Source organism: Pipra filicauda, unplaced genomic scaffold, assembly GCF_003945595.2.
Source record: "Pipra filicauda isolate LSUMZ 115617 unplaced genomic scaffold, ASM394559v2 scaffold867_size63296_pilon, whole genome shotgun sequence".
NCBI classification, from domain to species: domain Eukaryota; kingdom Metazoa; phylum Chordata; class Aves; order Passeriformes; family Pipridae; genus Pipra; species Pipra filicauda.
Genome location: NW_024105050.1, coordinates 19,630 through 46,061, shown reverse-complemented (window position 1 = coordinate 46,061; position 26,432 = coordinate 19,630). Strand labels below are relative to the sequence as shown.

The 26,432-nt window shown below is 53.1% G+C and overlaps 2 protein-coding genes across 5 annotated transcripts in view; one reads left to right on the top strand and one right to left on the bottom strand.

The window, feature by feature from the left end:
* LOC113982817 (protein-arginine deiminase type-1-like) overlaps nucleotides 1-26,432 on the bottom strand; it is a 28,525-nt gene that overhangs the window by 1,017 nt on the left and 1,076 nt on the right. For 3 of the 4 annotated variants that reach the window (XM_039390721.1, XM_027711354.2, XM_039390720.1), the window contains 13 exons: nucleotides 10,024-25,891; nucleotides 7,914-8,088; nucleotides 7,394-7,463; nucleotides 6,116-6,177; nucleotides 5,321-5,438; nucleotides 5,082-5,207; nucleotides 4,321-4,496; nucleotides 4,133-4,236; nucleotides 3,697-3,820; nucleotides 2,203-2,310; nucleotides 1,961-2,112; nucleotides 390-534; nucleotides 74-167 (listed from right to left, as the gene is read on the bottom strand). In XM_039390721.1, coding sequence (XP_039246655.1) covers nucleotides 74-167; nucleotides 390-534; nucleotides 1,961-2,112; nucleotides 2,203-2,310; nucleotides 3,697-3,820; nucleotides 4,133-4,236; nucleotides 4,321-4,496; nucleotides 5,082-5,207; nucleotides 5,321-5,438; nucleotides 6,116-6,177; nucleotides 7,394-7,463; nucleotides 7,914-8,088; nucleotides 10,024-10,115 — 1,546 coding nt within the window. In that variant the 5' untranslated portion in view covers nucleotides 10,116-25,891. The remainder of the gene's footprint in view (nucleotides 1-73; nucleotides 168-389; nucleotides 535-1,960; nucleotides 2,113-2,202; nucleotides 2,311-3,696; nucleotides 3,821-4,132; nucleotides 4,237-4,320; nucleotides 4,497-5,081; nucleotides 5,208-5,320; nucleotides 5,439-6,115; nucleotides 6,178-7,393; nucleotides 7,464-7,913; nucleotides 8,089-10,023; nucleotides 25,892-26,432) is intronic. The other variant, XM_027711356.2, reaches the window with a different exon arrangement.
* On the top strand, nucleotides 16,223-25,887 carry LOC113982819 (protein-arginine deiminase type-2). The gene is made up of 16 exons (XM_039390722.1): nucleotides 16,223-16,314; nucleotides 18,036-18,222; nucleotides 18,303-18,372; nucleotides 18,543-18,604; nucleotides 18,684-18,801; nucleotides 19,322-19,447; nucleotides 19,866-20,044; nucleotides 20,224-20,327; nucleotides 20,433-20,544; nucleotides 20,617-20,724; nucleotides 22,853-23,004; nucleotides 23,227-23,371; nucleotides 23,981-24,074; nucleotides 24,771-24,856; nucleotides 25,022-25,150; nucleotides 25,539-25,887. Exons 1-16 carry the CDS (start codon nucleotides 16,223-16,225, stop codon nucleotides 25,770-25,772), a joined length of 1,998 nt encoding a protein of 665 aa, XP_039246656.1. The 3' UTR covers nucleotides 25,773-25,887.

Here is a 26,432-nt window from a genome sequence, read left to right as displayed (position 1 = left end):
AGTGAGGGACATGGGAAGGGACACAGGGAAGGGACGATGGGAAGGGACACCAGGGATGTCCTCACCCCCTTACCAATGAACTGGGTGGCTTCCCCGTGGCCCTGCCTCTGCTTCTCCTTGAAGAGCTTGTAGCAGGCGTTGGGACTGGCCAGGAGGAGCCGGAATCCCTGCGGGAGAGAGCCCGGGGCTCACGCTGCTCTATCCCCCCATCCTTTGGAGACACTCCCAAATCCAGCCCCAGGCATCACAGGATGCCACCCACGGACTTCTCCTCTTGCAGGAAGACCCCCCAAAGGCAGCTGCCCCCCCATGTCCCCGTGGAGGCCCAGCAGCTGCATCAGGGCTGGCTCTGGCTCCCACAGGAGCAGGGAGGCTCCGGGGCTCGGTACCTTCCTGTCGAAGGCCGGGACGAAGGTGAGGAATTCATCCACGTGGCCCACGCTCAGCCACTCCGAGTAAACCTCCACCGGCGCCTGCACCTTCTGGGCGTACAGGAAATCCCGGACAGCCTTGGACATCCTCCGGCCCGCGGCCCTGCGGGCACAGGGAGCAGGGGAAGGTGGGCGGCCATCACCCCCCTCCCCAAAATTCACCTCCATCCTGCCCTGGACAGCAGGGGAGGGGGAGAAGAAACATCCAATTTTTGTGGGAAACATCCAATTTTTATGGGAGGTTGGAAATAGTCCAAGCTGTATTATATACATCAAGATATAATTTATGTTCATTTTATATATATGTATATGAATATATGTTTATATATGCATTTATATATAAAAATTTGTATCCAATTAATATAAATTATATATTAATCTACATTAATACAGATATATCTACCTAATACCTCAATTATTTATCATTAGAACTATGTTATATATTATTGTATGTTACTCATTGTTGTTATATATTAGATATGTTATGTATGTTATATATTAATCTCTGTTATATATAAAAACGCATTACTATATCCCTACATTATATATAAAATATATTACTATATCATTATATTATATATAAATATATTAATATATCCCTATGTTATATATATAAAAATATTAATACATCCTTATATTATATTATATATTATATAGTATGTAGTATATAGTATATAGTATATAGTATATAGTATATAGTATATAGTATATAGTATATATCAGTATAAATAATACAATATATAAATATGTTAATACATCCTTATATAATGCATAAGTATATTAATATATCCCTCAATTACATATACAAATATATATCTAGGCCATATGTATTTATAGGCAGTGGGTGCATTCCATGCCCTGTTCTTGGGCTCCTTTGGGTTTCCTTTTTCCCATCCCTGTGATTCCCAAACCCCTCCTCCAGCAGCGCTTTGTGCGGGGGCGAAGTTTTCTTAGACAGACGGGAACAGGCTGGGAAAACATTAATTAACCCCCTGCTAATGAGGGATAATTACGGGCCTAGAGAGGCTGGGAAATGCCATTTCCCTGCTGCCGGCCCCGCGGGAGCAGTGGGAGCATCCCGTTGGTTATTCCGGCCCAGCCCCAGCCGGGATGGCTCCTGTCCTGTTTGTCCCGGGCAATCCCCTCCTCTGCGGAGGGAGGGTTCGCTGCTGTTCCCGCGGCACCAGGCACCGCCTGCCCGAGCAAAGCCACTGCCAGTTCTTCGGGATTTGACCCTTTCCTAGACTTCCCTGCTCCTCTTTTTAATAAGTCAAGAAAAAAATTCCAAGCCTGGATGTGTCCAGGATGGGAGCAAACACCACAGGCCTGGGAAGGGGGCAGGGTTTTGTGAGGGATGAAGGGACAGCGACTGTGGTTCCCATGTCAAATCTGGGATTTGGTGGCAATTGGCTCCTGATTCTCATTTTGACTCCAAGTTTCCTCCGTGAGGGGTGTCCCTTTTCCCAGGCAAGGATTTTCCGTGCTTGCCCACATTCCAGAGGGAGGGCTGGAGCCCCCCAGCTCCTCACCAAGGCAGGGGGCTGCCGATCAGGATCCTTCCCAAGGGATACTCCTTCCCTCGCACCGTCACCGGGGGACTGACGTCCAGGTTGCCGAAGGAGTCCAGGCTGGTGATGTTTTTCCCGGGGGGTTCACGGGTCACGTAGCCAAAATCAGGGCCCTGGGGAAGAGGAGGAGGGAAGTGGTGCCAAGGACCCTCCATAGGGGGAATTTTGGGGGGAGAAAAGGGGTTTCAGCTGCAACGACGCACCAGGATCTTCTTAAAGGCAAAATCCTTCAATCCTCTGTTCCTGGGAGAGTCAAAGACCACGGGGAAGGTCTTGTGTGGTGCTTCCACGTAGCCAAACTCCAGCTCATCCTGCAGTGGGAAGAAGAGGAGGAGGAGGAGGAAGAGGAGGAAGGCTCCGGGCAGGGTGATAGGCATCTCCCCAGGGATGTGGGGAGGGTGGAGCAGGAAATGGGGTGAGCCTGGCACAGCTCAGCTCTCGCCCTGAACCACAACTGCCTGTCCCAGGGGTGACACCCCACCCAGCACGGGACACCCCCGGGAACAACACGGGCCCACGATGGGCAGGAAGAGGGGCAGGGATGAGGGGCAGGGATGAGGGACAGGGAGGGCACTGCCCACTGGCCACCCCCTGTCCTCCGGGGGGGTCACAGGGGGGCCTTCCTGCAGGGGAGACCCTCTTGTACAGCCCCAAGGGATCCCTTTTGCAGTGGGGTCCCTCTCACAGTGGAGACCCTCTTCCAAAGCTCCAGGGGGTCCCTTGGGCAGTGGGAACCCTCTTGCAATATTTCATGGGGTCTCTTTTGCAATGTGGTTCCTCATGGAATGTCCCATGGGGTCCCTCTGGCATCAGGGTCCCTCTTGCAATGTCCTGTAGGGCCTCTCTTGCAGTGGAGACCCTCTTGCAATGCCCCACGGGGTCCCTTTTGTGATGGGGTCCCTCTTGCAATGCCCTTCAAGGTCCCTTTTGCAACAGGGACCCTCTTGCAATGCTCCCATGGGATCCCTCTCAGTGGGATCCCTCTGGCAGAGCCCCACGGGGTGTCTCTCGCAGTGGGAACCCCCTCTGAAAGTCCCACAGGGTCTCTTTTGCAATGGGGTCCCCCTTGCAGTATCCCTTGGGATCCTTCCTGCAATGAGTTCCCTCTTCAAAATCCCGTGGGATCCCTCTTGCAGTGGGGACCCTCTTGCAACGTTCCATGAGGTTCGCTCCTGCAACGGGATCCCTCATGGAATCTCCCATGGAGTCCTTCTTCCCAAAGTCCCAAGGGGTCCCTTTTGCAGTGGGGTCACATTTGCAATGCCCCATTGGGTCCCCTCTTGCAGTGGGGTCCCTCTTGCAGTAGACACCCTATTCCAAAGCCCCACGGGGTCCCTCTGGCAATGAGGCCCCTCTTCTAATGCCCCATTGTGTCCCTCTTCCAGTTCCAGGATTCCTGGACCCCGTCCCTGCCTGTGCTGGTTTCCACCACCAGCAGCATTTCCCTGGGCTTCATTTCCCAGCTGCCTGGTCTATCCCTGGCATCCGAGTGCTTCCCAAGCAACCAGTCCCTCCAGGGGGTGCCAGCAATGGGAGTGACACCTTATGTGCTCCAAGAGCCTGTAAGGGACCAGAAGAACCACAGAGAGCAAGCCTGGATTGATGGACAAGCCTGGACTGATGGACAACCACGGATTGATGGACAAGCACGGATTGATGGACAAGCACGGATTGATGGACAAGCACAGATTGATGACCTGGATCCAGCGGTCGCTCCGGGTGTCCTGCTCCGAGCAGATGGTCAGCTTGCAGTTGGCTTTCTTCAGCAGGACCTTGATCCCTTCCAGAAAGGCCTCATTGGAATCTGAGCCCTGCTTGATGCTGGAGGGAGAGGGGGGACTGAGGAGTAGGACCATGAGAAGTTCCCACAACCCCAACCATGCAGCCCATTCCTCCCTCCTAAACACACTGGGCAACACTCCTGCATGGGACAGACCTGGAGAGCAGCCTCCAGCCTTTCTCCTTGGCATTGCAATAACAGTGACATTGGGCTCCATTCCCAAATATCGCTCCCAGTACTGGATGCACAAAGCCTGGCTCACCCCATTGTTGCTGCACCACAAAGAAGGGCCTAAAACTCCTCCTTGAAGAGTCCCCCAAGGCAGGAGAGCAGTGGAGTGACACCCCTCCTACCTGCAGACAAAAACCTCCAAAGGCTGCTGGGTGTTGGGGGTCATTATCCAGGGAGCCACACGGAAAACCACCGTATCCGTGAAAATCGGGGTGCCCGGGGAATTCTGTGAGGAGCAGAACCAGCAAGGAGCAGTGCTTGGAAACCCAGCCACTGAGGGAGCTCAGGGGACGGGGCAAACCTCACGTACCTTGTGGGGGACCTCCAGCAAGCTGGCACTGAAGGAAACCAGGCCCGAGAAGCCCCTGTCAGGGAAGGCCAACCCTTCCACGTAGAAGGTGTTCTCCCCACTGCCGACGGGGTCCAGCACGTAGGAGAGCTTGTCCGGCCCCAGCACGGGCTTGTAGTGGGGGTGTGAGTCACTCCCTGCAGAACCACCAAGACACCCCCAGGACACGGTGACCAACCCGCCCTGGGCTGGCAGGAGGCCCCAGTGGGGCCGATGCCCGCGCGGTTGGAGGGGAGCGGGAGTGCCTCCTCTTCCTGCCTGGGGAACACACTTGATCTTCCTGGGACAAAGAGGACTCCATACCCTGAGGTCCAACCCTTTCAAGGTGCGTGGCTCAAGTGAAGTATCTAATGATACCCTTGGCTGCCCTGACCTGATTTTCAGTGGGGACCTGCCGGGGACGGAGCTGCTGGGGCGTTCAAAGGCAGAACGGGATGGGCTGCTCTGGGGTTTGGGTCACTGCCCATGCCAAAGGGGTGCTGGGCTTTCTGGTCCACAGGAATGCCAAAATTTCATCAGTCTCGTGGGGAAAAGCCTTTTTTGATCTTTTTTCCCCCTTGATTTTTTCCAGGTAGCCCCACTTTCTACCGCAGCAGAGGATCTTTGGGGATAAATCAGTGTTTCCGGCAAATGGAGGTGCCCAAATGAATGGAAAATTTAGGGTTTGCTCACCTTGGGGTTGTGTTCAGATATCTGGGAAAGAAGAAGGAAGGAATACTCACGGATAGCGTGGAAAACCCGCACTTTATCCGCGTCCGTCTCGGAGACGTGCAGGACCACCTGGTACTCGGCAAAGGTGGCGCTGGGCCCCTGGGTCCTCAGCAGCATGATGGACATGTCCTTCAGGTCTGGGGGGGAAAGGTGGAGAGAGGGGGCGTGGAGAGAGGGGATGGAGGTGCTGCCAGTGGGAAAGGCCCCAGTGAGCGCCCTTGGGTGCCCTCGGGCCGTGGGTGACACCGACCTGCGGGGGTCCGTATGTCCGCCTGGCCGCTGTCCGGCCCCCCCGTGCCGGGGCTGTCCCGGTCACAGTTGACCAGCAGCACAGCACCGTGTCCATCCGGACCCCATGTCCACTTGGCCTGGAGGAGAAGCACCAAAAGAGGATTGGAGCAAAATTCCCCCCACCCCATCCCATCCTCCTCACTAACCGGGGAAACGCCCACTGTCCTCCACGCTTGGAGGACAACCCAAACGCCAGTGATGCTTTCAAGGCACTAAGTTTCTGAACCTCAGCTTCTAGTAGGGCCAGCAAAGACTATTTGGAAGAGATCTTATCTTCTGGTCAGACAGAAAGTATCTGCCAGGCCTCCTCTGGACAAGGCTGCACCGTTTCCAGAGACACGTCCCCTCTTGATACACGATTTGCACCATTGATTGGGCTGCACTTAATTAGCCCAACTTAAGGGCTTGGGCATATGCAGATTTGTTGCCAAAGGGGTAAATCGCTGGCTGTTTGCTAAACTCATTTTGTGGCCTCTTTCAAGTCCAAAAAGGAAAAGAAAGAAGAAAGGAAAGGGAAGAAAAAGCAGAGGGTTTTGTCCTACGGGATCCTCAGGGCTGGACTGGAGACATAGAACATTTTGGCATGGAATAAGAAAATAAAGTCTCTTCCTCCTCAATTAGTAGGTTGAGGATTTCCCAGGTTATTTGCCCTAATTCAGACACCACCCAAGTCCCTCTCCTTCCTGGAGATTTTCAGGGAAGAGACTACAAATGGATAGGCCGGGACTGCCCCTCCAGCAAAGCTCCTCGTTACCTTGTCCTTCCCTTTGCTCTTCACTCTGCCACTCCGGCTCCAGTCCACGTCCAGGGACACATCTGAGGCATCAAGAGAAGGAACCACGGGCAGGAGAACGAGCTCTTGGTGCCATTTTGGGCTCATCCAGCACCAACCCCACCTTCACACCCCAAAGCTGCTCCAGACCCAACATCTCCAACAAAACACTGGTAGAAAATCCAACCCAATGGTTTTTTCATGGCTTTCCCCCTTTGATTTCCAGCTGCCTTCTCCCATGTTCCCAGCTGGGACATTCCCATTTTATGGTGTATTTTATGTTTTCACCTATTTCACATTTACAATTGTGTTTTTTACAAAGCCAAAACATGGTGGAGGGACAAAAAAGTGTTTTCCCTGTGGTTGAGTGAACACCTAAATAATTCCAAGGCTTGATGCAACACTTCAGAAGGACTTCCCTCCTGTTCTTGGCCCAAATTTCTGCCTCTGCTGCTACAAAGCAGAGGTTTACCAGCAATCTCACCCAAACCCTAATAAAAAACCTCCTCTGAGTGGGATATGCCACATATAGAAAATACCGGGATTAAGCGGAGAGGAGGACATGGAGAAGCTGGGAAGGAAAGTCTAAGTCTAACCATGAGAAGAACATTTGCAAGGCCAAAGCCCTGTGGCCGTGGTAGCCCCAGATGGCTCCAGTGGAGCCCATCAGCTGAGGGACGTGGGAAACCTTCAACCTCCTCAGGCCCAATTTTGGGAGGCACATTCATGACTTCAGGACAGAGGTGTCATGTGAGTGCTTTAGAAAATCCCAAATTTGGGGTAATTAATCCATCCAGGTGGAAGGCTTCTGCATCCAGACTGGTTGTCTAGACTCCCTTTGTAGTCAGCAGGGAAAAACAGGCATCTGGAGGGAATGATTCATCTCATCCTAAACTTCTAAAATAGGTCAGACAACACTTTGGTGCCCGTCCCTCTCCCCCAGCTGCGACGGAGGTCGAGGGGGAGGAGGACACCGGGTAAAGGTGGGTGAGGAGATCTCCTTTGGATCCTCTTGTCCCAGTGCCCGGTGTTGGCAAGCAGAGGAGGATGCTCGAGGTGTGCTGGGTGGGGACCCGGCCCAGCCCCTCTCTTTTGCACCATATAAGGCAGCGTAATAATGTTTTAATTGTTTCCCTCTTGCTCGTCAGCACCGGTGAACACCCAAACCTCCTCCCCGCGCCCCCCACTTAACTCCCATCCCACGAACCCAACCAGCTCTTGACATCAGCCAGGCCTGGCCCGGGTTTGTGGAACACCTACCGACACACGTGAGGTACAGCCAGGCCACCGCCAGCTCGTTGCCCTCCCGGCCATAGTAGGAGATCTTAACCTGCAAAAACACCCCCACATCATGGCCCACGTCCCAAAAAGCTGAGTGGGGCTTCTCGCTCATTGCATTGACCAACAAGCAGTTCTTGGAGGGTTCACCCAAGCCTTTCTCCATTAATCAGAGTTCCCTGAACTGTTTCTGTCTGGTTCAGCACAAAAACGGGCACGGAAACAACCAAGCTTGGAGGATTTTTGTTGCCTGGCACCAGTTTTTGCAACTGCCACTGTGTCATCAGGAGGGCACAAAATGGAGTCTCCTTCTCCTTCCCAGTTTCATTCTTGGTACATGCTACTTACACAATTCTCTTTGGGTTTTTTTCCATGAAAACAAGCCCAATGTCAGCACTACCTAGTACTGACTCGACTGCTTAGAGGTTGCCCATAACCCTCCCTGTTTTCCTGGGAAATTGGACTCATTTTTCTGGTTTCAGTACTTAAGAATCCAACTGACCTTATTGTCATTGACGGTCCTGCTGGTGACATCAATCGTCACCACGACCTCTATGTCGGGATCCAGGGGCCACCTGGAGTTAATCATGGGCTTTGTGGTGGGGCTGTGGATGATGTGGACCGTGACCGCCGAGGTGGCGTGGACGTCGAATGACGTGGCAGCTTTGGGGGTAGATCTGAAACAGAGCGTTGGGTTAGAGACCAAGTCGTCTCTCCAGTTTTCCTCTGCTTGAACCTGGAATTAAAATCCAGCCTTAACTAGGTGGAAAGGGCTCATAAACCATCTTTGGGTGATGAAATGGTTGAGTTTTCTGCGTCCTATCTCTGTGGTGGTGTTGAGCAAGCAGAGCTCCCACTGGAGCTCCGGCACGTCCCTCCGTGGTTAAGCCTGGACTGCGAATCACTGAAGTTTGGGCATCCAACCTCCCTCCACAACACCAAGAAAATGTCCAAAATTTCAGCATCCTGTGACAAAACCCTGACCAAGAGCCAGGATAATTTTTAATGTCAACCATCTGGGGAGATGGTTATCACAGGACCATCCCTTGAGCTGAGAGATGCTCCAACTTGGAGCGGAGCCCAAATCCGAGCATGGAGAACCCACACCCCACCTGCATGACATCCTTTGGCAGCCTTTGAAGTGCTGCCTACCTGCTCATTACAGCCCCAGCACCTCCATCCCGGGAGCACGAGTGCTCCGACCTGTCTGCCATCGGGAGCCTCCGACAAGGAGCAAGGTGGGAAATTTCAACAGCGAAAACAAAAGGGAGAACATCAAAAAACTGACACAGAGGAGATTTATTGCCAGTGTTGCTCTTGGCACGGCATCCCTGCTGCCTGCAGCAGCTTGTAAGGGGAGATTAAAGCATCACCTCCCTTGTCATCCCCCATCTCTAACGTCGTGTAACGTCACAAATCCACCTGCACAGTGTTGGATGTCGTGACTCCTCCAGTCTGGGTCTATTTGCTCTGGTTTTACAGCCCTGGTTGTAAATCCATCTGAACATTGTTGGATATCATGACTTCTCCAATTTGGGTCAGTTGGCCCTGATTTTACTGCCCTGCTTGTAAATCCACCTGCGCATTGTTGGATGTTGTGACTTCTCCAGTTTGGGTCTATTTGCCCTGTTTTTTCAACCCTCCCACCTCATCATCACCAGATTCCCACCAAACTCCATTTTCTGCCCCAAAACAGCCCAAACCACAGTCAAAACCTGATGCATCAATCACCAAGTTCCCCCCAGCTGGTGCTGTCCTGGAATAAAATGATCCCATTTTTTTAGTGGAAAAAGTATCCACCATCTGCTTTTTTGATCCAAAGCTCAAATTTGCTCCAGAGGAGCCAAATCAGCCCATTTTGGGACTCAGGTCTCATGTTTAAATAGATCTGAGTGTGCTTTGAGTCCTAAACCAGGAAAAAACTTGCAAATAGGTTTTATATATTCCCATCTGGATGAGGGAGAAAATAAGACTCTTTTAGGGCAGGCAAAGCTCAGTGCAAAGCCCTTGGAGGGGGACGATGGCACATCCTGGCCCGGCTCCAACACACAACCCCAATAATTGCTGCGATGCCGACTGACTCGTCCTGTCTGTGTCATTATAAAACTGATTTATTAAATAATGACCCTGTAACAGCAGGGTAAACACAGCCTCGTATCTGACCAATAAACCAACCCCTGTATTTAATTCCGGAAGAATCTCCTCTCCTGGAATTGCCCGTGCAAAACCCGCCGGTGGATTTTTTCTGCCTGAGCCACGCATTTTATCCTTCAACCCGTTTTAGCTCCAAGTTGCTGAGCTTGAATTGCTCTTGCCCAATGTCTTCCCAGCCAGAAATAGATGCGGGTTTAGCCAGGGTGTGCTCGGGCTTTGCCTCCAAACCGTCACGGCTCGGTAACACTTCGACGCCTCGCCAGAGCCAACATCCTTCCCTGGGGGACGTCCCCCTGGAACACGCCCGGTGGGACACGGCCCTCCGAGTGCTGGGTGAGCTCCTGCTGTGGGCTCTGAACGAGCTCTGAGCTTTCCTCACTACTCCAAAACACCGTTGGGCTCCTCCAAACCCCACCAGCCCTATGGAAAACGGCGGGAATCCCCCGGCCCGACCTTACCGGCGCGTGTCGAGGAAGACCTCGGTGCCCAGCACGCAGACGCCGTAGGTGGCGTGGCTGGTGGACATCTGCATGACGTGACGCTGGGGCATGGTGTGCCGGGCACGGCGGCTGCATGGGAGGGAAGCTGCTGCCTGGCTTTGCAGGGAAACCAGCAGGACTGGATTAAAAGGCAGGGGAATTTAACTCCTCCTTCCCTCGATGACGGGGCTCGGCCAGGGGACCCTGCCGTCTCCACCTCCAGCACCTCCAGCACCCAACGAGCTGCCGCCCCGCTTGGGGAGATGGAGGCGATAGGGCGGCCCCGGGGAGGGGACACGGGGCAGAGGTGACACCCAGCCCTGCCCTGGGATGCTCAGCACTGAGCTTTTAGGGATTCCTTCTCCCCCTTTTCATTCCTTTACGGCTCCATCTAAACCCTTCGAGGCTCTAATGCATTAAACATGTGTTACTCCTCTGGCAGCACGACGGGCTTGTTTGGGGTTATTACAATATTATCATTGAAATGAAGCTTTTTCTTTAAAACAACCCAAATTTTCCGTGCGGCCTCTGCACAGGTGACTCACGGCCTCAGCTGCAGCATCGGGGCAAAGCCTGAACAAAGCTGGACTAAAGGAAATGTTTGCTCAGGTCGCTCCTTCCCATCAGAAGGAGTCCCAAGGACGGGAGACGGGAAGAAACGGGCACAGGGAAAACTGCTTGTTTGGCAGGGAAGGGGAAAACAACAAACAGCAAACCAACAGGAGGCTTCCCGTGGAAATTAAAAGTTGTCAGTGTTTCGCTTGGACCTTGTGTTTCAGGGGATTGGGATTTTTTGGGCAAAGATCCCACAGGAATCATCCCCTCCGCTGGAAGGTGGCATTGCTGGAGATAGCCATCTCTTTCCAGGCCATCCCAGGAGGATTTGCCTGCCTGCAAAGAGGAAGCCAGGCAAGATTAATCTCATTGAGGTGGGAAGGAGGTCTGGAGGATGGAGCTGAGATGGAGGAAAAGGCAACACAGGGACCGAGAGTGTCCCATTGCCACGTGGCTCATCCTCATGTGGGGATGTGTTCAGCTTAGGGATGCAATGGGCAGGAGAGGGCTGGAATCAGGAGAAACCCAGTTTTGGAAGTGGCAGCACCCCCTGGGAGCTGGGAAGGTCCAAGTGAGCTCAGCAGAGTTGGGGGCCCCGTCCCCGGCAGGGCAGTGAGCGGCGCGTGCTCAGCCGGAGGAGCCGCCGTTCCCTTGGGAGATCAAACCGGCTGCTTTACACATCTCCCAGCCAGGACACATTAAAGGGCTCCCTCCGACTTTAATTGCAGCAACAAAACCCCAGCTCTGTGTCTCAGATGCGAGAACGGCTTTAATAAGCCTGTGGGAGCCTGGAGGAGCGGCAGGATGCTCCAGTGGGGAACACCGGCGGAGTTTCCGGGCTCTCCCAGAGCTCTCCTTGCCAAAGATTTCAGATAAAACCCCATTTTCCAAACACCAGCCCAATCCAAATTCCTGGTGTTCCTAGATTTGGGAATTGTGTTGGTTCTCAAGGACCTTGTGGATCCCCAAAACTTGGAGCTGGGCAGAAGTAGAGCTGGAAAAGCAAGTGAGGAGCTCCCAGAGCATCCTCTGAGGAGGAGTTTGGCCACGGCAGCATCTCTCCTGAAGGGAGCTGCAGGTTGGGCTCCCCACTCGTGGCTGCTGGTCACACTGGTTTGGACTGGGCACGGTGCTGAGCTTGCTGCCTGCTGGGATTGGAGCCCCGTATCCTGCTCGGCTGGTTCCCGGTGCCGGACAGGGAACACACCTTAATCCCCACAGGGTCAGGCTGGCGTGGTCTGTAATCTGCAGGGAGGGGGAGGACGGTGGTTTTGGGCTCCCAGTGAGCACCAGGGCCTTCAGCAGAGAGTGTTTCTCCAAATCCCCCTGGGATCACCCCCGTGCAGGAGGGATGGACACGCAGAGCCCAGAGCCCAGAGCTCCCATCCCCGTCGGGTCTGGGTGGATTTTTCCAGCATGGTCAGTCCCGGGCGTTTGGAGCCGCCACGATCCCTGCGGAGGCTCAGGCAGGCCCCAAACACCTCGTCTGGGTTGGGTGGGACCTCCACTCCCCTCCTCTTCCTCCTCCACCTGCTATTAGCCCGACATGCCCGTGCACAGGCAGAATGAGCATTTTAAGTCATCGGGCCCATTCAGAGCTGAGTGTTTCTTCCTAATAACACCTTGTCCTGAGAAAGTTGCCATTAAGATCCCTGGGACATGACAGACGGGATCCTGCCTGTCCATCAAACTGTAGGAGCTCGGCCCGCCTGCTTTTGGGCCTGACTTTGGTTTTTGCCCCACATCAGCCTGGTTTTAGCCACGACTGAGCCAGACCTGACCCCCCTCAGTGCTGCCCCAGGAATCCCATTAATAGCTCAGATCCCTCTGGGGCGTTTCTTCTCACCCATCCTGCACCACCACTCCGTCAAGGAAAGTTTGATAATCTCCCTAAGCCGATAATTACCCCTTATTTATTACTCTGCATGTCTAATTGCAGGCAGGAACTTTTAAGAGCCATGTCAGCCTAATTACTTGCAATAGGGCAAGACATCAAACCAGTTATCAAGTCCCGCTGGGGTTTGCAGGAGGGTTTATTTTCTTTAGGCACATAGCTGTAACAGCAGGGCTGGAGCACCCCAGACAGCCACCAAGCATTCCCCATCCCAGCTGGAAGCCAGGGAATAATGGGGAGATGCTGATTTGGACCGGTAAAAAGAGCTTTCTGGTGCCAATCCTGGAAAATCTCCCAGCTTTGCAACCAGAAAGCCCCAAAAATCCCCCTCTGTCCTTTCCCCTCCACAAAACGCAGCCATCTGCCTGCAGGGAGGCTCCATACCATAATCCAGGAGCAAAGCATCCCATAAAACTGCTTTTCCCCAGGGCTGGAGCTGTGCATGTCCCCCCGTGCTCACCCTGCCCACGCTCTGCCCCAGCTTTGCATTCAGTTGGCTGCCCTATAAATATCCCTATAAACACCCCCCTCTCCAGGGCGTGTTGCAAAGACCTCCAGAGGCAGCAGCAATGCCAGGGGTGGGCTCAGCTTTGCCTTCATCCTCCCCAGTGCGTTGGTTTGGCCTCCTCAGAGCTGCCTCTTCCCAAATTCCGGGCAGGAATGGGCAGGAACAGGCAGCGCCTCGTGGCTCTCTTGGGATGGGCACCTGTTTGCACCTCCTAAACATGAAAGGTCAGTTTGGAAGGACTCCATGGGGGAACATTTCCCTCCTACTCATTGGAATAAGGCTCATGCCTACACGAGGGAGCCACAGAATGACCCCAAAATTCCTGATCCAGCCCCCCCGGGTGTGATCCCCCCAGGGACCCACCTCCGGGTGCTCCTCAGGGAAAACCCTCCAGAATCAGCTCTGTGGGGCTGTTTGCAAGCCCCAGAGCTGGGATCTGTTCCCAGGTGCTGGAAAGGAGGGCAGGCAGAGCTCCCCCAGCAGCAGAGAAGTTCATGCAGAGCAGCTCCTAATCTGGTTGATCTGATCTTAAGACGGACCCAGAGAACTCCTCTGACCAGCCTGACCACAGCCAGGGAACCACGAGCCTCCAGACACCTCCCTGCAGATATCCATGGATATCTCTGTGTCCTGGGAGGCTGCTGATCTCCCACCTGATAGCCCAGAGCGGAGCTGCAGTGCTAAAGGCACTTTTGCCTCCTGAAAACCCCCGTTCTGGCAGCACAAACTGAGGCTGATTTAACAAACCATGGATGGAGTCACCCAGGATTTCATTGAGACAGATCAGGCAGGTCCTCATGCCTGTTCCCAACACCAGCAGCTCCGTGAACACCTCCAGAGGCTTGCAAAGATCCCAAGAAGCTTTGAAAGACCCCCAAAAGCCTTGCAAAGATCCTAAAGGAGCTTTGAAAGGTCCTGGACAGGTGGCAAAGAAAAAGGGTTGCAAAGTCCTGGGGAAGCTTTAGGAGACCTCGGCAGAGCTGTAAAGGCTCTGAGAACACTTTAGAGCCACAAAGGCTCCCAAAGACCCCAAAAAAGCTTTAAGAGACCCCAAAGCCATGCAAAGACCTTAGAAAGCCTACAAAGACCTTGCATGGCTGGCAAAGAATCCCAAAGGGTCATAAGTCACTGGGAAGCTTTAGGAGACCCCAGAAGGGTTGCAAAGACTCTGAGAAGATTTTAAAGACCCCCCAAAGGCTTTCCAAGATCCCAAGAAGCTTTGAAAGACCCCACATGGCTTCTGAAGAGCAAACCTGGCTGCCAAAAACCCCCAAAGACAGGGACCAGTGCAGTGGAGGAGAAATGGGCTCTTCCAGCCCCTTTCCCACTCAATCCAGCAGCTCCTCCTTTGGTTTTGCCCTCAAACAGGGCATTTTCCTCTATTTTGTTTTGTTGCCTCCTCCCAGGGAAGCACAAACGAGCCCAAAAATCCCTCAGAGTGACCCAAAAACTCCCAGAACCCCCAGGGTTTCAATCCCATCTTTGTTAGCAGGTAACACTTGCTCCCATGGGATCACAATTTTCCTTCTGCCTGGCAAATTCCAGGGGCTGGCAAATTCCAGCATTGTCACACCAAGAGGGCTACAAATACATTAACATATCAATTACTAAAACAAACCAGCTCAAAATCCCGCTGATTTTAAAATTCCCAAGTGATGCCGAAACCCCTTTATGAGATGGGAGGGATTTGGGGTTGTGTTGGGTTGGGTTTTTTTAAGCAAAGGAGGACTTAAATCACATTTGTTCTCTTCCCTGACAACTGAAATACCAGATTCGGGGGGGACAGGAATTGGGAAGTGAAAATTATGAAAGAGAAGTTGGTTTTTCTTCCAAACTGATGATTTTACACCTCTATTTTCCCAGCCCACAGATCACAGGGAGGTGAGGCCATCCCTGACCACGCAATTCCAGCTGTTTTGGGGTAAAAAGAGGGAAAACAAGTTTCCTGCAGTGCTGGACAGCAGAGCCTGCTGGTGCAAACACGAGGTGGTTTTGGTTTCTTTCTATTTTTTCTCTTTTTAAATTATTTCTCTTTCTGGTTCCTCTTTCAGGAGTGTTTGTTTCTCCTGGTGGTTTAAACAGACGAGGGTCACACAGACAAACCAGATGCTTTTTGGGAGATGGAACATATTCCAGGGCAAATCCTGGACTGGGATGTCTAAGCTAGGGGTCATTTCACCCAAATTCCCAATGTTTTTGCATAGCCTGGGAGCAAAGTGTGTTCTATTTTCTCATATTGCTCAGGGAGAACATTTATACTGTTTGAGAAAGTCCCCCTGTTGCCCCAAATCTCGTTTTTGCATATGCAGAAAAGTGGCAAAACTGCGTCTTTTTTGTGTGCTCAGCAAAGTCCTCGCTCACATTTGCTCAGGTTGTGGCAAAAAAAAAAAAACAAACCAAACCCAAGCCAGGATTTCTTTCAGCTGGAAAACTGAATTCGAGCTGATTCCCTGCACTGCGGCCAGCGAGGACTGGAAAAGAGAAGCCCAAGAGGGATATAAATAGGGAACATCACCCTGAATGTTTCTGCTTGTCACTAATTGCTTGTGGCTTCCAAAATCTGGGGCAGAAGTTTGGGTTCTGAAATGAATATTTAGTTGGATGGTAATAAATAATTCAAATGCTGCGTGGGCAGCAATTGCTCCTGCCGTGCTCCGTGGGGTGGCAAAACCACCCTGATTTCCCTTCAGCAGCAACTGGCTCCCAGTTTCCCTTTGAAAATGAGCAGGGGGAAAAAAGGGAGAGTTCTACTCTCGCCTGAGGGCTGGAAAACCGTGTTTCTGCCTCCCAAGAGCAGCCAGAGATTTTCCCTAGAGAGCAAAAAAAGGGCGGATACGCCAAAATCCAAACTGCTGGAAAATCGCCCCCACGTCGGTGATTCCCATTTGGGGTCACGGAGAGGGTGGAGGGATTTGGGGACAGCTGGGGGAGCTCCTTGCATAGGGTTGGGAGCTGAGCAGGCTCCAGGCCAGCTGCCCTCCCTCTCCATCCCTTCCCTCCCCTCGGAGATCATCTTCCCGAGGCTTTAGAGGGTCCAATCCAGCCTCCCCCTGCCTTTGGGCTGCAGAGTGTCATCCTCAGCCCAGCAGAGCCGGGCTGTGCTCCGAGGAGGAGGAGGAGCAGGGGCTGGGTGCCGGGGGTCGGTGCTGCCGGGGCAGTGCCAGGAGATGCCAGGGGGCCAGGAGATGCCGGGGGGCCAGGAGATGCCGGGGGGCCAGGAGATGCCGGGGGGCCGCACGCTGCGGCTGCAGCCCGGGGACCGCATCGAGGCCCTGTGCGTGCTGGGCTCCCGCATCCACGCCGATGTCCACGGGTGAGTGGGACACCCCAGCCTTCCCTCTGCCTTCCTTCTCACCTTCACCCCTCCTGCAAATCCCCCTCCTCGTTTTCCCGCCTGCTTTCCCAAACCCCGTGGCCCTGACGTCTTTTTGTGGGCAAAATCCACCCTGGGCTTTGCAAGGCTGCGCAAATCCCGGGAAAGCTTCGAGCATCCCCATTTCCACAATGCAGTGTTTACCCCGAGTCCATGCTGGGTTTGATCCGGTGTCATCTTGGAATGCTGCTGGAGAGTGGAGGGATGAGCAGGAGCCACAGGGATGGACTGCAAAGGAAGAGATGCAGCTGGGAGAGGGAAGGAAAACAAGATTTAGCGAAAAAACGTGTCTTGGGAAAGTGGGAAATCCCCACACCACCTTCCCTAAAACAACCCCAATGTTGAATTTCAGGATAATTATTCCCCCCCAAGGGGGAAAAGAAAAAAGTTTAAAAGCTCATTTGGGGGTTAATTCTGGTCTTTGCTGCTTTTGCAAATCTCACCCTTGATATTCAAGCCAAGCAGCAGAGTTACAACTCCCCTGGCACCTCTCCAGGTCAAATTCCTGGTGGGATTCCCAAAACCAAGAAACAAGGAAACTGAACCAGTTTTTCCATGTATAATTAAAAGTAATTTAACAATTTCAGAGACACCCAGGCAGGAGCAAAGGAGTGCTCAGGTTTCCTCCCTCCCCCCTCCCCGACGGGGCAGGTTTGGTGGGACCGTCGGCATCCAGAAACCATCTGAGCAATGAAGCCGTAACGGGGATCCGGCACCAGCTCTCGGGTGTCGGGGCAAACAGCCCAAAAATAATAACCTAGAAAGACTGGGAAATTCGGGAAAAGGAGCCAGGAGAAGGGGAAGGGGTTGCATGGTGTGGCTGGGGAGGAGCAAGGGCACCCTGGACTGGGAGTGGTGCAGCACCAACAGCTTTAGGGTTGGATAAAATCACCCCCAAATTAGCTGGATAAAATCAGCCCCAAATTAGAGTTTCCCATGGAAAAGTCTCTCAGTGTTATGATGAGTTGTTAAACACCGGGTTTGCCCAGGCTGGAAAGTAAACAGGGATTTCTCCATTGAAGTGCAAGCCCAAATTCAATTCCAGCAGTACCTATTAGACTGGGATTATTAGAGATCCTAATCTGCACCAATGGCTACAAATACCAATGTGCTAAACCAGCATCTTTTGCTGGGAAGCAGAAATTCGGGAAAAGGAGCCAGAAGAGGGGAAAGGGTTGCTCGGAGTGGCTGGGGAAGAGAAAGGGCATATGGGACCGGGAGTGGGGCAGCACCGTCAGCTTTGGGGTTGGATAAAATCACCCCCGAATTAGTTGGATAAAATCAGCCCCCCTAGAGTTTCCCATGGAAAAGTGTCTCAGTGGAGTGGCCACGGTGCCGTGATGAGCTGTCAAACACCGGCTGGAAAATAAACAGGGATTTCTCCACTGAAGGGCATTAAACCCAAATTCAATTCCAGCGGCTTGGTTGGGATTATTATAGATCCTAATCTGCACTGGTTCAAATACTCCTTGTGCTAAAACAGTATCTTCTGCCCTAAAAGCAAAGGACAGCTCAAACTCCCAGGGAGGCAGGAAAGGGCAGCAGGAGCCGGTGGTGAGCGTGGTGACGCCGGCGTGCCCAGTCTTGGCCGTGGAATTAATTGCGGTGAGAACTGAGTGTTTTGGGTGCAAACTTCTCCAAACGCGGAGTGTTTCTGGCAGGGCGGCCCCAGCCGGGGCGGTTTCCTTCGGGGTGAAGCACACGGAGGGGGTCAGTGTGGATGTGGTGTCCCGGGGCCGTGACGAGGCCGAGCCGGTGCCCGGCAGTGGGACGCGGTGGCCGCTGCAGGAGGGGACGGTCCTGAGGTTCAGCATGAGCCAGCCCAGCACCGAGGTCAACGACAACAAGGTGAGGGACGGGACGCTGCGGTGTGGGACCTCCACGGATGGAGAACATCCTTTCCCAATCGGGGATCTGGGGGTTTGCAGGTCACTGTCAGCTTTTATGGAGGGGAAGGGAAGCCCATCACCCAAGCTGGAGTCTTCCTCACTGGCATCGGTGAGTACGGAGGCTCCTGGGTGCAACAATCCATCCTCATCCCATTGATCCCTTGGGCGGGTAGGGGGACGGGTAGACCCACATTTGCCAGGTCTGGGGGGCTTTTTCTCCCACCCAACCTTGCCATGCCCTGGGATGATGGGTGGGTGAAACCCATCCTGTCCATCCAGGGATCTCCCTGGACGTCGACGCGGACCAGGATGGCGTGGTGGAGAGGAACAGCCCCAACAAGGTAACCCCTCTCCCTCCACATGGAAAATCCACGGGCTTGCCTGAGGCTGAGTTTGCTGAGCCTCAGCGGGTTGTTGTAGGCCAGCTGGAGCTGGGGTCCTGAGGGACACGGGGCCATCCTGCTGGTCGGCTGTGACAAGGAGATTCCCTCCGCTCCGGCGTCCGACTGCGACAACGAGCAGGTGTTCAACAAAGAAGGTAACAGAGCTTCCCAAAAATCCTCCATGATTCCCCCTCTTGAACGTTTTTTGGGATGGAATTTTGCTCAGGAACCAGCTGCTCTCCGTCAGCTGTTGGACATGCTTCCCATGTGGGAATTTTTTTGCATTTCATAACACAAAGCATTTGTGGCCAACCAGAGCCGTGAAGCTGAGCCTGAAAAATCACCAGGGCTGCCTCACGCAGGTGAAAGGAGCTCGGGATGAGGCAGCCAGGAATACACCCACCTGTTCCTGGAAAACTAAAACCACACGGAGCCGGTGCCCATCAGGTTTCTGAGGTCAAGGACGGGCCATGCCAGGGGTGAGGAGGGCAAATAAAAGCTAAAAAGGGCACTTGTTTCCCAGCACAAGGCACGAGCTTCGCCAGCAGGAGCAGGGCTTGTTTTTCCAGGTTGCAAAGGGTGGTGGCGAGGGAAGAGCAGCTTTCTTGGGAAGGAGGTGCAAACTCCAGGAGGGAGCATATAAGACATCTCCTAATTTTGTTGTTTGCCCCCCAGATTTGGAGGACATGGCCCAGATGGTGCTGAGGATGGAGGGGCCCCAGCGCCTGCCCCGGGGATACGAAATCATTCTCTCTGTTTCTGTCCGTGACGCTGACAGGGTTGGGGTGTTCCATGTGCAGAGTAAGTCCTTCCTCCCCTCCTCCTCTGCCTCCTCCTCTTCTGCCCCTTCTGCCCCCTCTGCCTTATCTGCCCCTTCCTCTTCTTCCTCTTCCTCCTCTGCCCCTTTCTTCTCTGCCCTCCCTCCCTGTCAGCCTGGTGGCATTTTCATCCCATGGATGAGCAGAAACTCCATGAAAATGCCTTCCCAGTGGCTGCTCCATCCAAGGAAAGGTCAAGATATTTTTCCTCATACTCATTGTCCATGACAAAACTGCGAAATCCTTCCATCCTGTTTTGAGGTGGTTCTAACAAAGTTGTATCTCCACAGAGGTGGAAAAACTCCAGCACAGAGGGACTGTGAGTCCTCCTTGCACAAGGAAATAGGCTTGGAACACCAATGAAAGCTTGGAATTGTCCCATTTTCCCCATTTCCTTGCAGATCCCTTCTTTGGGCAGCGCTATGTGCAGGTGCTGGGCTGCAGGAAGCTGTTCCACGCCGTGTCCTACCCCGGCGGGGCCGCCGAGCTCGATTTCTTCGTCCAGGGGCTCTGCTTTCCCAACGATTCCTTCTCCGGGCTGGTCTCCATCCATGTCAGCCTCCTGGAGATGCTGGCAGAGGTCTGGGAGCTCCAGGGAAGGGGTGCAGATGGGCTCCCTTGTTGCAGCTATCCCAGAGAAGGGGATGGGGAGGGAATGGAGAGTGATCCCCATTAATTAACCCCAAAAACGACCTCAGTGGAAGGGCATTTGGGGGGAATAGTGTGTGGACAGACCCTGATTCCCGCCTGCTCCCTCAGGGTATCCCCCACACTCCAGCCTTCACAGACACAGTGGTGTTCCGGGTGGCCCCGTGGATCATGACCCCCAACACCTTGGCGCCGGTGAATGTCTTCCTCTGCAGGTGAGGTCGGGGAGGGCATTCCCAGCCAAACCAGTCCCGGAGACAGGCTGGGCAGAGGCAATATCCACCCTTCATCTCCTTCCCTCCTGCCATCCCCTTTCCCAGCATGAAGGACAACTACCTGTTCACCAAGGAGATCCAGACCCTGGTGACCAAGGCTGGCTGCAAGCTGAAGGTTTGCTTCGGATACACCAACCGTGGGGATCGCTGGATGCAGGTAGGGGGGCTCCAGAGGCAGGGAAAAGCTTTTCCTTCCTGTGCCCCATGCGGGATTTCTTCCCTTCTTCAGGATGAGATTGAGTTTGGCTACACCCACGCTCCCCAAAAGTGCTTCCCAGTGGTGCTGGATTCCCCTCGGGATAGAGGGATGGAGCAACTCCCCGTCAAGGAGCTGCTGGTAAGAGAAGGATTTGCTTGCATTGCCTGAGGAGCAGCTTGCAGGTTTTATTCCTCATGTAATTCCCCACTCTTAAAACCCTCCTGGCACTTGGCTTCTTGGGGGCCATACAAGGAATTGCCTGGAAAATGAGTTTAACAGCTTTGCATGGAGATACTATCTCATCCACTTCCAGTTGGGAGCACACCAACACCCTCACTCCCCCTCAAAGCAGGGATCAGAAGGTGTTGGGTGAGAGAGGAAAGGAGGAGCTCACGCCTCTGGGAAGGGAAGATTCCTGCCAAGCTCTGGGACTGGAATTCTTCACCCTCAGCACCCCAGTGGTGGGCTGGTTTTTCCTTTCCTCCCCTATGCCCGTGAATATCCAGCAGCTTCCGAGCAGGAGAGGAAAGGGAAGCATGAGAGGGGTCAACTTACTTCCTTGGAAGAGAACAAGCTGCCAACAGCATCCCCGTGGGGCTTCTTTGCCAAGGCAAAGGGCCAGCCATGGGCAGGGCGTGCCGGGATGGCGGTGACCCCGCAGAGGGCGATTTGGCAGAGCCCAGCAAAGACGAGCATGGAAAAAAAGATGATCCCTTTGAGATCCCACCATGCAGAAAGGGCAGGACACCCCCAAATAGCCACGGAATCGCTGTCCCACACTCCCAGCGGGCGCTGGCAGCAGCCTCAGCCTGGATCCTCTCTCCGCCAGTAACGGGAGAAGAGGACGAGTCACTTTTTTTGTCACTTTGGGGAAGGTTAAGAGCTTTCAGGAGCATTGAAATCCATCTTTTCTCATGCCTGACATGAGTACATAGAGTCTCGGAGTCATGCGGCGGGTGGCAATAGCGAATAAGCGGGCGCCCGCTCGGATCTGCCCTCTTTAGGAATTGCTTTGCTCCCTACTTAGGGAAGCAATTTCAGCCTTGGGAGCCGCTAACACATTATTCTCCAATTTCTGCTTTGAAGCCTCCCCTAATCCCCGCCGCTATCGTTCCAATCTCATTTTCCAGCTCAGAATATTGAGCCAAACTCGGCACGCACGGGGTCCTCCTCACCCCCGGCCAAGCCCTAAGCCCTGGGACCCCGCGCCAGGGAAACGGAGCTGGCAGGGAATTAGCCCCTCAAAATCAACAGGGAACTGATAGGACTTGGATGCGACCTGCAAACCTGGGATGAACCAGTGCCTTGACAGTTGAAACCGGAGGGGCTCCGTGGTTTATTAAACTGAAACAAGCTGAGAGCAGGTGTTTCATGCTCAGTCCCCCCCTCAGCACCCGGAGAGAGGAGCTGATCCCAGCAATCCCCCAGAGACTCCCCAAAACCCCACGGGGAGCCTCGGGGAAAGCTGTGCTCTGTCTATCCCGGCTTCTCCAAACACCCTTAATTGAAAAAAGGAATTTCTAGATGGAAGTCAAGCACTCTCGGGTCTCCCTGCTCATTTTTCCCGACCTGTATATTTGGTTTATCCCCATGGAAACCCAACCCTGATAAGTGATTGGGATTTAACTCCAACCTAACAGATATCTGATCTGGTCCCAGGGGCTGCCGGGAGCTCCAAGCCCGTGTTGACTCAAACTGGAGATCAAGGACAGGTCCACGGCAAGAATTGTGTCCCATCGTTGCCATTTTTGCCCTGTTTTTAACTCCACAATCTCCCCTTTGGGCTTTGACACATCACAGCCAAGAGCTAATTACCCTGCATGCACAACACCCTCAGTCTCAGATATATTAAGACCTGGAAATCAGGGCTTAAGCAGGATTTAAGTGCCATACAGCCCTTTGGGTGGCTCTTAGACTCACCCTCAGGGGCTGCAGTTCATCCCACTCAGGAAGAGCCATCCAGAAGCTCCGCTCCAGGGCTGCCCCAGCACTAATTAACCTAATGTGGACACTTAACTGTTGGCTGTGGGGTAGCAGAGGAGATGTGGGATCTCAATGCCTCAGCTCTGCTCCTGGATTTTGCCGTTTATTCCTGAGCCTCTGTGACCCAGAGACCTTTCTCCTCTCGCCTTTCCTTTCCCCTCTCCTCACCCATGGACGGGCCTCCCTCTTGCTGTGTTTACCCTCCAGAGCAGGTCTGAGCCCGGCTGGAGGATCAAATGCCGGAGGCAGGAGGGACTCAGGGCAGTGATCCCTCTTTTTCCAGGGCTCCGATTTCGGGTACGTGCACAAGGAGCCCCTGTTTGAAGCCATCACCAGCCTCGACTCCTTCGGCAACCTGGAGGTCAGTCCGCCCGTGTCCGTGGGGGGGAAGGAGTATCCCCTGGGCAGGATCCTCATCGGCAGCAGCTTCCCCACGTAAGGCATGGGGAACACACAGATTTGGGAGCAAAGGAACCACAAGAGCCCCGAAATATCATCAAAGTCATGTTAATTGGGTTAATTAGACCTTGCCTGAGTGGCTGTGAAAGGGGTGGGCGCGCTCAGTCTCCTCCACCTTGGCGGCTATTTACATCCAAGTACGTGTTGATGGATAAATCCTCATCCTCGCACTCCCTCTCTTGGGGATTTCACTCCCAGATCCACAGGGAGGAGGATGACCAGGATGGTGAGGGACTTCCTCCATGCCCAGCGAGTCCAGGCTCCCGTGGAGCTCTACTCTGACTGGTTGGCCGTGGGCAACGTCAATGAGTTCCTCACGTTCGTGCCCACCTCGGACAAAAAGGTACCCCAAAATCCCACATCCCTTTGGTGCTCCTCTTCCAAGATACTAATCCCACTAGGTCACCTCTAGGAAAAACCCCAAAACTCATTTCTTTGGCACTCCCAACCAGTTTGGGTTTCACTCCTGTCCCCAAAATGAGGGATCTGAGCACGAAAAGGGACTTGCTGAGTGAATAATTAACAGAAACAGAAGGAAAACGATGCTTGCACAGGTAGTCCAAAAACTTTAAACCTCAAGATTCCAATGCAAATCCATGACCCTGGAGATTCCCAGCGGCTCATCTTCTCACAGATGTTTCCGGAATATTTCTCTTTCCTCTGTCACAGTTTTTGCTGCATCTGATACAGATTTTTCCCTCAGGGAAACCCTGACACAAGACTTTTCCCTCAGGAAAACCAAGCCTTGACCTGGATGACTCAAAAAAGGAATCTTTATGGCCACACATTCCCCACAAACCCTCCAAGCATTAAAAAAGGCACTAAATAGCAGCAAAGACACCTAATTCAAAGAGTTTTAGCACAGGTTCTTTGCAAAACTAAGTCCCTGGGGTCTCCCGAGGCTCTGGAAAATCCCCTTTGGGTGACTCCTCTCCTTCCCGCCTTCCCGCAGCGATTCCGGATGCTGATGGCCAGTCCTGCCGCGTGCTACAAGCTTTTCCGGGAGAAGCAGAAGGAAGGCCAGGGAGAAGCCACCATGTTCAAAGGCAAGGGGACACGGGTGGCTCTGGGCAGGGTTTGGTGTCAGTGGAGCCGCAGCAGCCGGGCCGAGGGCAGCTGGAGGGACAGGGGGACTCGGGGCCACGTGGGGACATCATCCCACCCGGTTGTCCTTCACAGCTGGCAACGGGATGCCCGCCCACCACCCCCAGCCTCCTCACAGCCTATTTTGGGAAGCGAGTGGGATGGCAGGGATAAAGCCCTCCGCCGGAGGGGATGCTTGGTTGGTGGGATGGAGCATCTCCAAATGCCAGCGGAGCTCCGGCACGGAGTGGGACAACTGGCAGCTCTCACATTACCCAAATTAGCACCGTTTTGTCACTTTGGAAATCCTTTCTTTGGGATTTTGATCCGTGATGGGTTTGGAAGCACGTCTCCATATCTCCATGGGTCCCTCAAGGTCACTGAGAAGACCCAGGCGGCCCCAAAGCAGGGGGTGGATCCAAATCCTGGTGGTGGATGCTCTGGAGAAATTCAGCAGATAATGATTCCTGTGGGCAGGAAGATGGATGACAAGACCTTTCCAGTGCTCTTTCCAATGGGCAGAGCTTTTCTTCCCTCACTTTCCCAATACACTAAGAATTGTGACTCCAAGCTCAGGAAATTGGGATATGGGGGACTTTATCCATCTGTGTACCCCATCCTAAGCCAGGCTTCATTTTGATGGGACGTTGCATTTTTAGGGTACTCGGGGACAGACACAAAACGAGTCACCATTAACAAGGTCCTTTCCAATGACATCCTGGCGCAGCAGAACCAGTATGCCCAGGTAAGAACTGACATTGTTGGTAATAATTTATATTTCTTGCAAAACCTGCCCCAGGGTGGTGCAAAGGGAGGTGGTGTGTTTTGGCTCTTCTCCTGCGTGAGATGGTTTTGGGGACTGTGCCCATGTGTGTCCCCCTCTCAACCTGCCCTTCTCCATCCCCTCCAGCGCTGCATCGACTGGAACAGGGATATCCTCAAGAGGGAGCTGGGATTGACAGAGGAGGACATCATCGACCTGCCCGCCCTCTTCAAGCTCGACAAGCAGGGCAAAGCTGTGCCGTACTTCCCCAACACGGTGAGGGGGTCCCCACTCCTCAGGTCCTCTCCAAAAACCAGCTTAGTCAGCCAGGATGAGTCCCCAGAGTTGTCCCAAAACAAATCAACTGTCTAGAAAAAGGAAATATCGCCATTCAGCAGGTCTAACATAACTTTGTGGCTTTGTGTTGCTTGCAGTGGGGTTTTAGGCAAAAACCCTCTCAAAGCAGTGAAATTGAGATAGTGAGGCGGGTTTTAATGATAAAAAAAGGGAAAATTATGTTGGATTTGGAATTCTGTGGGAGGGCAGCTGCAGAAATCGGTGTTGATGGGTTGAGGGCTGGGGCTGATGGAGGAGGGTGACCAACACCTTCCCTTGGGTGTCACCAACCCCAACGCCGCTGATCTCCCTCGGTGTCACCCCACAGGTCACCATGATCGTCCTGGCCAAGGAGTTGGGCATCCCCAAACCCTTCGGCCCCGTGACGGCAGGGGAATGTTGCCTGGAGCAGCGGATCCGCTCCCTCCTGGAGCCGCTGGGTCTGAGCTGCCGTTTCCTCGAGGAGGTGGCCTCCTACCACGGCAGCCTGGGCGAGGTCCGGTGCGGCACCAACGTCCAGCGACGGCCCTTCACCTTCAAATGGTGGCACTTCACGCCATAGCAAGACCCTCTTCTCCTCTTCCTCTTCCTCCTCTTCTTCCTCCTCCTTCTCTCTCCTCCCTCCTCCCCAGTGGCTTTTTCAGTGTGTGTTGCTTGTGATTCACTTAATAAATATATTTGCTGTGAGGAAAAAGTCATGAAAATACATAAGAATGGGCAGTGATTGTGCAAGAAAGGGAGGGAAGCCCTCAGAGGGGTGAGGGGGCAATTTTTTTGGAAGGGTAGAAGTTTTTGGAAGGTGATAGAATCACCATCCCTGGAGGTGTTCAAGGAACAACCATGTCACCAAAAATTGTGAAATAAACTCTCTAACCAGTTTGTTGGGTTGGAAAGTCAACATTAATCAACACTGAGGTACATGGAGATCACTCCACAAAACACGTACATCAGTTATCAAAACTTTTAACTATTTATAAATTCTAGCAAATTAAGGAATTGGTGTCCATTGGTTTACAAATTACATAGTCATCTTAATTAATTAGTATTCTATCTTCTATTTGTTGTTGATTTTTTGCTTCTCATGCTAATTTTCAGTCTTTTTATTATCTTTTTCCCATACAGGGAAAGTCTCAGTAATGGTCTTTGCTAGTTTCCTCTTCATATCTGGTTTCTGTGTCTTTGTGCTTTATAAATCCTACATATCTGGTTTCTGTGTCTTTGT

Bases quoted from the DNA above. Each gene is read 5' to 3' on its own strand.
- LOC113982819 (XM_039390722.1), top strand. From the start codon at position 16,223: ATGCCGGGGGGCCGCACGCTGCGGCTGCAGCCCGGGGACCGCATCGAG. The intron at 20,725-22,852 runs GTAAGAGAAGGA...CTCTTTTTCCAG, and splicing joins TCCCCGTCAAGGAGCTGCTG to GGCTCCGATTTCGGGTACGT. The intron at 25,151-25,538 runs GTGAGGGGGTCC...GTCACCCCACAG, and splicing joins TGCCGTACTTCCCCAACACG to GTCACCATGATCGTCCTGGC.